General features: G+C 44.4%; 1 protein-coding gene across 2 annotated transcripts in view; it reads left to right on the forward strand.

Moving 5' to 3' along the window:
* Window positions 1-8,576, forward strand: part of kcnj11l (potassium inwardly rectifying channel subfamily J member 11, like) — a 35,538-nt gene extending 26,962 nt beyond the window's left edge. For both annotated transcript variants that reach the window (XM_034175767.1, XM_034175768.1), the window contains exon 6: window positions 7,740-8,576. In XM_034175767.1, the coding sequence (XP_034031658.1) occupies window positions 7,740-8,170 (431 nt within the window). In that variant the 3' untranslated portion in view covers window positions 8,171-8,576. The remainder of the gene's footprint in view (window positions 1-7,739) is intronic.
* The last annotated feature ends 2,462 nt before the right edge of the window (window positions 8,577-11,038 follow it).

The raw sequence follows: 11,038 nt of genomic DNA on the forward strand, positions 1-11,038 counted from the left end.
TTTTAGTCTGTTGTAGTTTGCTGTCTGTATTACAACGTTTGGAAAGAGGTGTCGTTTGATTTAAAACGGCAATTCGCTTTGAAGTTATTTATTCTGACCGGAATCTATCTTTTCAATGTTTGCAGCCGCACAATTAGTCCCACAAAATGATCATCTATATACGAGGTCTATTAGAAAAGAAAACAACCTTTTTATTTTTTCAAAAACTATATGGATTTGAATCACGTGATTGCGTCAGACAAGCTTGAACCCTCGTGCGCATGCGTGAGTTTTTCCACGCCTGTCGGTTGCGTCATTCACCTGTGAGCAGGCTTTGAGTGAGGAGTGGTCCAGCCCCTCGGCGGATTTTCATTGTCAGGAAATGGCGGAATGATTTGGGCTTTTTTTCCATCAGAATTTTTTCAGAAACTGTTAGAGACTGGCAGCTGGAAACCATTAGAAAAATTTATCTGGCTTTCAGTGAAAATTTTACGGGCTTCACAGAGAATAAGGACTGTTACTACAGCTTTAAGGACGGCTTTAAGGACGCTCGGCGCGCCGCGCACGTGTCACCATCGAGAGCCACAAACCACCGGATCATTTCTAAACGGATGGCTCTGTGGATCCGAGACCGTCGTGTGCACTTTCTCTGGTTATCACAAGAGCTGGACATCAGCCATTTTCCGGCAGATTTCACTTTTAACAAGAGATTTTGTCATGGAAAGCTGAGCGGAGGCTTCGCACATCACGACCGATTTGCTGATGGAGCGAGACAAAGGAACACCTCCGTTTTGGTCTCACAGGATGGCTTTGAGATGGCGTTCAGACAGCTGTCGGTGGTTTTTCCATCGAGTGATTATCCGAGAAATTGTGGATGTGCCTGGACATGCCAGAACATGTCCCGTGAGGCTTCATCACAGCGTTGCTGTGCGCCATGCGGCACCGCCTCTTTCCATGACAAAAACTCCTGTAACAGTGGAATGTGCTGTTCATTTCCAAACTGGACGCTGTGTTTTATCCGGGACGTCGTCTGACTAGCACAGGAATTGTGAAAAGACGTACACATCAGCACTTTTTCGGCACATTGAGACAGACGTGCGGAGGAATTCCGCGCGTCGCGGCGGTGCCGCATGGCACAAAGCAACGCCGTGATGAAGCCTCACGGGACATGTTCTGGCATGTCCAGGCACAAAAAAAAATTGGATGGAAAAAAGCCCAAATCATTCCGCCATTTCATGACAATTAAAATCCGCCGAGGGGGCTGGACCACTCCTCACTCAAAGCCTGCTCACTGTTGTGTGGGCTGCTGAAGAGGAGGTACTGCTGGCCTACCACCACCAGAGGGCGCCCTGCTTGAAGTGCGGGCTTCAAGCACGAGAGGGCGTCGGAGCAACAGAGAGTGACAGCTGTCACTCATCAACAGCACCAGCTGTCACTCATTCTACTATCATCATCCACATCACCATAAAAGCCGGACTGCAACTCCACCTCCCCGCCGAGAAATCAGCTACCACTCAGGTAACCTTCTCTGCTGTGCCTTACCGTGACTAAATATTGTTCTGTGTGCAGCCGTTGTTCCTGTGGATACAGTCTTCTGCTGGATTGGCGCATAGTGTGGGTTTGCGACGTCTTCACCTCTCACTCCATCCAGAGAAGCGACTGACAGGAGCTGCACGGGTGTTCCTATTTTGGAGGTGGAGGTTCTCCCTCCTGGAGGAACTGAGTACTGAGAGATTACTGGGTGTGTATTCACACACCCACCATTAACTGTTTCTCTTTCTGCCAGCAGTACCAGGTCTGACAGCTGGAGACGGTGGCCACCTGGGGACCCAGGACTTGGCGGCTCCGGTGTTCTTCAGATCCGTTGGCGGTGGAAGCCGTGTGGGATCCGGCTCTTCTCTGGACAGACGTCTTCTATCCTCGAGCCTGCCCACACGTCACCTTTTGTACGATTGACTGTACTTCTCAACTGCAATTGTCTGTATTCCGTTGTGCAATTCACAACATTAAATTGTTATTTTTGGCTTATCCATTGTTCGTTCATTTGCGCCCCCTGTTGTGGGTCCGTGTCACTACACTTTCCCAACACTCACAGGTGAATGACGCAACCGACAGGTGTGGAAAAACTCACGCATGCGCACGAGGGTTCAAGCTTGTCTGACGCAATCACACGTGATTCAAATCCATATGGTTTTTGAAAAAAATAATAAGGTCGGATACTTTTCTAATAGACCTCGTACTAAGCGTGGAGGTCCCATTTTTTTGTCCTTGATGTTCTCTGGATCTGCTCACCTCACACATCATCTCTACAGTTTTGATCTTCCAACATCCTCTGTAGTTATGGATGCACATCATGTCTCTTTCACAAATCCTCTTAATTGTCCACATTTTGCGGTTAATTAGAACCGCCAATCTGTGATATACCGCCAATTTCCACCAGATGCCATTTTTGCTGAGTGAGTATGAATCCGTCCAGCTTCCATGTATGATGTTCAATGCATTGTCACTGAGCACTGCTTTTTTTTTTTTTTTTTTTTTTGTCCGTTTTTCATCAAGGTAGGTCATTTAAAATTATCTGAAGATGTTTTCTAGGGCAAAAACATCCACAGATTCCAAATCTGCCATCACATTTGTACCACCTATTATGGTTTGGGCACTATGGGCCCCGTTTTGATGCCGAAAATAGTGCTCGGCCAGGACCCCCCCCCAAAATGCATAAAAACAGTATAGTTTTGTGAAAGCAATGCTTGTTAATTATTGCAAACAATTGTCAGCAAGTTTTTATTACACTTTCTTTCCTGTCTTGCATTGAATTTCATGTATTCTCATAATTTATTATAATCTGTCATTCCCATCATACTTCAGTATACACTAGGTGGCGCTGTTACTGCTGCAAGTGTCTTTTACTGACACCTGCTGTCGTGATAGATAAATGTTATTGACAACTTCAGAACATAATCAGAAAAAATTCAAAGTTACATCCATTTTCATTACACTACAGCATGGGTGCCCAAGTTTGGTCCTTGAGATCTACCTTCCTGACACTCTTAGTTGTCTCCCTGTTTCAACACACCTGAATCCAAGGAAAGACTCATTAGCAGGCTTTTAATGAGCCTTTCCTTGAGTTCATGTGTGTTGGAGCAGGGAGACAACTAAGAGTGTCAGGAAGGTAGATCTCGAGGACCAAACTTGGGCACCCCTGCACTATAGAGTCAGTCATTTAATAATTATTAGGACTGAAAAAAAGATGAAGTTTAACCTTCTTAAATAAGGGCTCAGTGTGTCTGTTATAGCTGTTACTTCAAAATACTTTGAAAGCTTTCTTTTGGAAGCTAATACATTGTCTCAGTATAGTGCTGCACACTTTCCCGCGTCAGTGACTCACGATTAGTACACTCTTTCTTCACCGTCCGAAGGACAGGTACTTTGCTAGTTATTATTATTATTATTTCCTTTACCTGAGGGACAGTAACTTTAGTTTACAAACTGGCGAAGCAGGTCCAGTCCACACCAGAGAACCACTGCCTGCGCGAAAATTTAATGAGGAATGAATTAAAACTGTAATGTGCCCACAACAAGACAAGAGTCCGAGTTAGTGACTTTAATGAGCACAAAGGTAAGTCACAGTTGACATCTTTAAATGGCAAGCAGCGCTGTGACCTGCTCCTTCAAGCAGACCCGCAAACCCACTGCAGAAGCAGCAAGTCTGCAATCAACGTAGAGAAAAAGTAATGTGAACTGAAGGACCATTAAAGGGAATCGTTATAAAAAAGGCTATTGATGTCGGTGGATTGAATCATTTCTTATCGATTCTTACCATGGGAGCCTCTAAACTCCTCTCAAATGACCTGAAAACAAAGATTGTTCAACATCATGGTTTAGGGGAAGGATACAAAAAGCTATCTCAGAGATTTCAGCTGTCAGTTTCCACTGAGAGGAACATAGTGAGGAAATGGAACACCACAGTACAGTGGCACAGTACTAGTTAAGGCCCGAAGTGGCAGGCCAAGAAAAATCTCAGATAAGCTGAAGTGAAGGATGATGAGAACAGTCATAGTCAACCCACAGACCTGCTCCAAAGACCTACAACATGATCTTGCTGCAGATAGTGTCTCTGTGCATCGTTCAACTATACAGCACACTTTGCACAAAGAGATGCTGTATGATGCTGTAATGCAGAGGAAGACTTTTCTGCATACACGCCACAAACAGAGTCACTTGAGGTATGCTAAAGCACATTTGGACAAGCCAGCTTCATTTTGGAATAAGGTGCTGTGGACTGATGAAGCTAAGGGCCCGGTCCCACTGGGGAGAGGATTAATTGCGCATGAATTGAGTATACAAATTACGAGCGTTCTTTATCGTCCACAACAAAATTGGCCAAAAATGACAAATGTCTCAGTATGAATTACGGATATATTAATAATGTATAGCGAGTATATGACGAACAATTACAGATGTACAACGCATGTATTGTGAATGCATCGCGCACATGTGGCGGCAACAGCGGTTGTAATGCGCGTGCACGCCATCTGCATTGCGGTCATAAAAGAAGTGCACCCGGGCATCACTATTCACACCAACACCACAGCCTCTGGAGCAATTGCCGGACTTGGACACATTGATTGGTATGTTGTTGGATGGCAGCAACTATCACACTACGTCTTTGGGGATCTATAACTACATCTGTACGTCTCCATAGCTGGACTGGCAATGGCCGGCAGGTATGTCAATTTCTGTTTGTTATGCATTCGCAAATTGTCCGCAAAGCATACGTAATAGAAATGCTTTATTCATGGCCAGTCTGTATGCATTTGCTACAACTTATTTTAGTTTGTGATGTGGACGTGATAGGCACGCTATATATTCATTTTACACACTGTCCCAGTCCGCTGCCAAGCCGCAATACCCCGTCAGTTGCGGATATCAGCGGATAACGGCGAATATACAGTGCATAGATTGTGTATGTATTGAGTATGTATATTGCGTATGTAAGGCGGATGTCATCTGCAACCAAAATTTTGTGCAGCTTAAAAAGCCTGGCAATGGAAAAACATGCCTCTGCAGATACTTGCGGATGTGTGCGGATGTCGGCCGACTCATACAAGCATGTTTCACGGATATTGCAGATGTTTAGCGAATATGAACCAATTTTGTACGCAATTCATACGCAAATCTTCCTAAACTCCAGTGGGACCAGGCCCTAAAATTTAGTTATTTGGACATAACAAGGGTTGGTATACATGGGTGAAAAAGAACACAGGATTCCAAGAAAAACACTTGCTACCTACTGTAAAATTTGGAGGTTGTTCCATCATGCTGTGTGGCCAGTGCAGGTACTGGGAATCTTGTTAAAGTTGAGGGTCACATGGATTCCAGTCAATTTCAGCAGATTCTTGAGAACAATGTTCATGAATCAGTGACAAATTTGAAGTTGCGCCGGGGCTGGATCTTTCAACAAGACAACGACCCTAAACACTGCTCAAAATCTACTAATGCATTAATGCAGAGGAACCAGTACAATGTTCTGGAATGGCCTTCTCAGTCCCCAGACCTGAATATTATTGAAAATCTGTGGTGTGATTTTAAGCGGGCTGTCCATGCTCAGAAAACAACAAACCTGACTGAACTGGAGATGTTTTGTAAAGAAGAATGGTCCAAAATACCTTCAACCAGAATCTAGACTCTCATTGGAAACTATAGGAAGTGTTTAGAGGCGGTTATTTTGGCAAAAGGAGGATCTACTAAATATTGATGTATTTTTTTCTGTTGGGGTGCCCAAATTTATGCACCTGCCTAATTTTGTTTAAATAATTATTGCACACTTTCTGTAAATCCTATGAACTTCATTTCACTTCTCAAATATCACTGTGTTTGTCTGCTATATGATATATTTAACTGAAATTTCTGATCCAACCAATGATTTATATAGGAAAATCATGAAAATTATCAGGAGTGCCCAAACGTTTGCATTCAACTGTATACACACAAGATAGATCTAAACTGAAGTGTGAAAAATAAATCATTTAATATTTAGTTCCTTTTAGCTGGGAGCTTCTCTCTGTCTCCCTGTTTTTTAGCTGTAGAAAGTCCAGTGAATGACGGAAAAACGCATGCACTTGCACATCATATAGCACCACCTACAGGCCTGGCATATGTACGACAGGTTTTTTGGTTGATTTGAGCACTTTACTGTGGATGCAGTTCAATCTTGAAACGTTGCCGTGTTAATGGAACACTATTTAAAAACAAAGACAATTTTGTATCCATGTGGACAAGGCCTAAAGTAGCTGAAATACTATTGTGTATCCGCAGTTTGAATATATAATGAATTCATTTTGGTAGCACATACAAGATAATCTATTCTTACATCTGCATGCATGCTTCTCTCTGAGCAAACAAAAACTATTCTGTGCTCAGTAAAATTATTTCCATGTTTGCTGTTATCCACACGAACACCAAATGATTTTCACCCAGACTGTTATTTTTTATCTCGGTTTTCTGTGTGGCTCAGATTGGCACTGCACAGATCCTTATAGAATGCACATGAAGTAATCAAATGTGGGAATTTATTATACCGTGTGCATATACAGTAACATTTTGAGTGCTCAATAAAACATGGCCTTGTTACCTATTCGTTTCTCTGCACTGCGCGGCTCCGGCTCCTCCTTTGCTGCACACCATATGTGTATGTTGTTATTCTAATGTTCTTTTGCGCTCCTGCATTAGATTGATGCATGATACAGCAGTGTCACGTGGTATCATTGTGTATAACGTTTCACTCACCCATTCATGTGCATTTTTGCTGTCCAATCTGGACAAAAGTCAACCATACACTGAATTGACTGCAAATGGATGAAATGTGGCTCAAGGAAATGGGGAGTGTACTATGCCTTGAAAGGATCAGATACCACAACAAAGATAATTAAAGTACTTAATACATAAATGGCTAACTCTGACAAACTTCTAATACTGTATACTTTTAGAAAACTTGATCAATGTTTGCGTTTCAATTTACTTTTGAACTTCTTTTTGTACTCTGTATTGAACCACTGTACATTCATGACTGACTGTGTTGAACGAATATGTGCTTTGTTTGATCTATAACTAAAATAATGAAAACATTCTTAAAAAAAACTGGATTATTTTTTCTGAAAATGCTGTTGGTTCTCATGAGTGTATTTAGTATTAGAGATCCGGACAACCGAGCGGAGTCCGGCACAAATTCAACTCAGGGCATTTAGGTTCTATTCCTCACTTCTCTTCGATCTTGATTTGCAGTGATCACTGCATCACATTAAATAAAGTGCAGAAAAACCAAAAAGGACTGGATGCTTCACCATATCCTGTTTGTTTTGTTTGTTCCTTGGCGTAGCTCAGTTAGGTTCAGGTCCAAAAGAACTGGTGGAACATCAGAGGTGAACATCGCCAGTTATCACAAATATTATTACAGTTTTCCTGTTTTTCATACTGTTGCCATTTTAGTAAAGCAGAAGAAGTAGTATGTGCTGTATGGGCCCGTTTGGGTTGGTGATTATCTTCAAATTCCGTCGTGTGAACGGGACGCCGGGTGTGATTTTAGTGGTGCAAATTACTTTGGCTGGTCCAGTAAGATATGGGCGGAGCTGAGTAATACATCATATCTATGTGAAGTCACGTCCACTTTGTAATGGTCACATGACATCTGATGTCAGCGTGGATATATATGACAGCGGATAATCATGGCGTCATGCTGACATGGTTCTCTGTTTGATTGACAGGTGTAGTGGAAACCACAGGGATCAGCATGCAGGCTCGCACCTCCTACACTCCAGAGGAGATCCTATGGGGGAGACGCTTCGTGTCCATCATAACAGAGGAGGATGGCCGATACTGCGTGGACTATTCTAAGTTTGGTAACACAGTTCCTGTACGGATGTCGTCTCTGAGCGCCAAAGAGCTGGATCAGCTCAGGGGCGTGCAGGAGGGCGGGTCTGATGTCCAGCTTCAGGGCTGGGGGCTGGTCAGAGCCGGCAGAGGGGGCTTCCGTAGAGGAGGCAGGGCCTGCAGTAGCGCCATCTCTCAGCCATGGTATGCCCAATCAGAGAAGTCCCAGAACGAGGAGGAGCAAAAGGGGCATAAGAAAACTGTGAAGTTGGAAGTGATTGGACGAAAAACTGAAGAGGAGAGTGCTGGGGAGATGAGTGAGTGAACACTAGGAATGTTTTGGTTGTGAATGTTCCTGATGTCACATTTCTCCTCCTACACATTACATTCCAGTTACTTTATTGTTATTGTTGATGCCTCCGTTCATTCTGGGTCACCACAGCCGATCCAGTATGGAGCTGCATACTCATCTGGCACATTTTTTGGGGGGAGGGGGTTCCCCCCTGGATGTATACTCACATTCCAGTCATGTGACGTTCCTTATTTAAATAATATTTTGTGCATAAGACATAAAAGATGAAGGACATTAAAAAAAAGTAACAGATATAGTTGGAACCAATTCTTTTTCAATGATGATCCAAAAACAAGGAGTGCAGACTTTAAATGTGTGATTATTTGTGTGTAAAGTATTATATAGCTGATGTGTAATAAATATATTTTCTTGTATTTTCTCTGATACTGTGTTGCTTTTAGGAAACCTTGGGCAGCTTTAATTTACCAGTAACCACTTATTTCCCTCACGGCACCGGAGCGTGGGCGGAGTTAGTCACAAAATGGTCCTTTGTTGGCATGTCTACTCAGGTAACTCAACAAATATTACTCAGATTGACTGAAAAGGGTTTTAAGTAGAGTAGGGTGTCACCTTGTCTCAATCCTCTTCAAAAACCAGATGGATTATAGAATTACTCAAATAATTTTTGAGTGCGTCTGTGACATTTTTGTTCCCATCAAGAGATGACATATCCCCCAGTCCCCACAAATCAGTAATACAAAATGTCGGGATCACCCACGTACACCCTTATGCTAAATATGAATTAAATTAGTTAACTGGTTCTTGAGATATCTCGCTAACTAGCGAAAATGGACAAACAGACGGCAAGGACATGCTAACTGTTATATCCCCATGTATTTTATATCGGTGGGATAAAAATGGTGTCTTGGGTGGTAATCACCTCACTAATGTTTACCAACCTTGACAAAGTGGGGACTGACCATTTTGAATCAAGTTATGAACTGGAGACGTTAATGCCCTGTATGTCAGACAAGTGGTGAAAGCAGGGCATCGTTTTCACTAGTGTGTCTGTAGACAAGATAATTTTAAAAAAAGCTAGACAGATTTCCTTCAAACCTGGTTTGAATATTACTCAGATAAGTAGATATCTAGAGGTGATGACATTTTCGACGAGTTTGGTCACAGGTCAACAAAAACACTTTCTTTTTGTATATCTCAAAAACCAAGGAGTCTAGATGGATCAGACATTGTGGGAGTATTCCTTGGGTGGATATCTAAAGGTGAAAATATTTTGGAGTTTTGTCAGAAGTCAAAATCAAGGAAAACATGGTCCGGTTTTTATTTTTATGTATACCAGCAACCAGGAGGCCTAGATACATGATCTAAAGCCTACAATATATTTATAAGCAAAATATTTGTGATTGCCCCGTGGCCAATCACAAATTAAATTTCGAGCGGGTAGGCCCAAACGTATCGTGACGGTCTGCTGGGAATGACTGGCGGAACCCTCTGTCAGCAAGGTCTTCAACTCTCACCTCCGGGAGAGCTTCTCCCAGATCCTGGGGGAGATTGGAGACATGGAGTCCGAGTGGACCATGTTCTCCACCTCCATTGTCGATGCGGCCGCTCGTAGCTGTGGTCACAGGGTCTCTGGTGCCTGTCACGGCGGCAATCTCCGAAACCAGTGGTGGATGCTGGAAGTAAGGGATGCCGTCATGCTGAAGGAGTCCTACTTGTCTTTGTTGGCAGGTAAGACTCCGGAGGCAGCTGACAGGTACCGGCAGGCCAAGCGTGCTGCAGCCTGTGCGGTCACAAAGGCAAAAACTCGGGTCTGGGAGGAGTTCAGGGAGGCCATGGAGGAGGACTATTGGTCGGCCTCGAAGAAATTCTGGCAAACCGTCCAACGCCTCTGGAGGCGGAAGCAGCTCTCCACCAACACTGTCTACAGTGCAGGTGGGGAGCTGTTGACCCTGACTGGGGATGTTGTCGGGCGGTGGAAGGAATACCTCGAGGATCTCCTCAATCCTATCATCACAGCTTCCGAAGAGGAAGCAGAGACTGGGGACTCAGAGGCGGACTCATCCATCACCCAGGCTGAAGTCACCGAGGTGGTCAGAAAGCTCCTCGGTGGCAAGGCTCCTGGGGTGGATGAAATCCATCCGGAGTATCTTAAGTGTCTGCATGTTGTGGGACTGTCTTGGTTGACATGTCTCTGCAGCATCGCATGACAGTCGGGGACAGTGCCTCTGGATTGGCAGACCGTGGTGGTGGTCCCTCTGTTTAAGAAGGGAGACCGGAGGGTGTGTTCCAACTACAGGGGGCTCACACTCCTCAGCCTCCCCGGTAAGGTCTATTCCAGAGTACTGGAGAGGAGAATTCAACCGATAGTCGAACCTCGAATTTAGGAGGAGCAGTGTGGTTTTCGTCCTGGTCGCGGCACACTGGAGCAGCTCTATACCCTCCATCGGGTACTCGAGGGTTCATGGGAGTTCGCCCAACCAGTCCACATGTGTTTTGTGGATCTGGAGAAGGCGTTTGACCGTGTCCCTCAAGACGCCCTGTGGGGGGTGCTCCGGGAGTACGGGGTCCGGGGTCCTTTGTTAAGGGCTATCCGGTCCCTGTACGACCGCAGCAGGAGCTTGGTTCACATTGCCGGTAGTAAGTCAAACCTGTTTCCAGTGCACATTGGCCAGGGCTGCCCTTTGTCACCGGTTCTGTTCATTACCTTTATGGACAGAATTTCTAGGCGCAGTCAGGGTGTAGAGGGGGTCCGGTTTGGGAACCACAGAATCTCATCTCTGCTGTTTGCGGATGATGTGGTTCTGTTGGCTTCGTCAAATCAAGACCTTCAGCGTGCACTGGGGCGGTTTGCAGCCGAGTGTGAAGCGTCCTGGATGAAAA

Source organism: Thalassophryne amazonica, chromosome 8, assembly GCF_902500255.1.
Source record: "Thalassophryne amazonica chromosome 8, fThaAma1.1, whole genome shotgun sequence".
Classification (NCBI taxonomy): Eukaryota; Metazoa; Chordata; class Actinopteri; order Batrachoidiformes; family Batrachoididae; genus Thalassophryne; species Thalassophryne amazonica.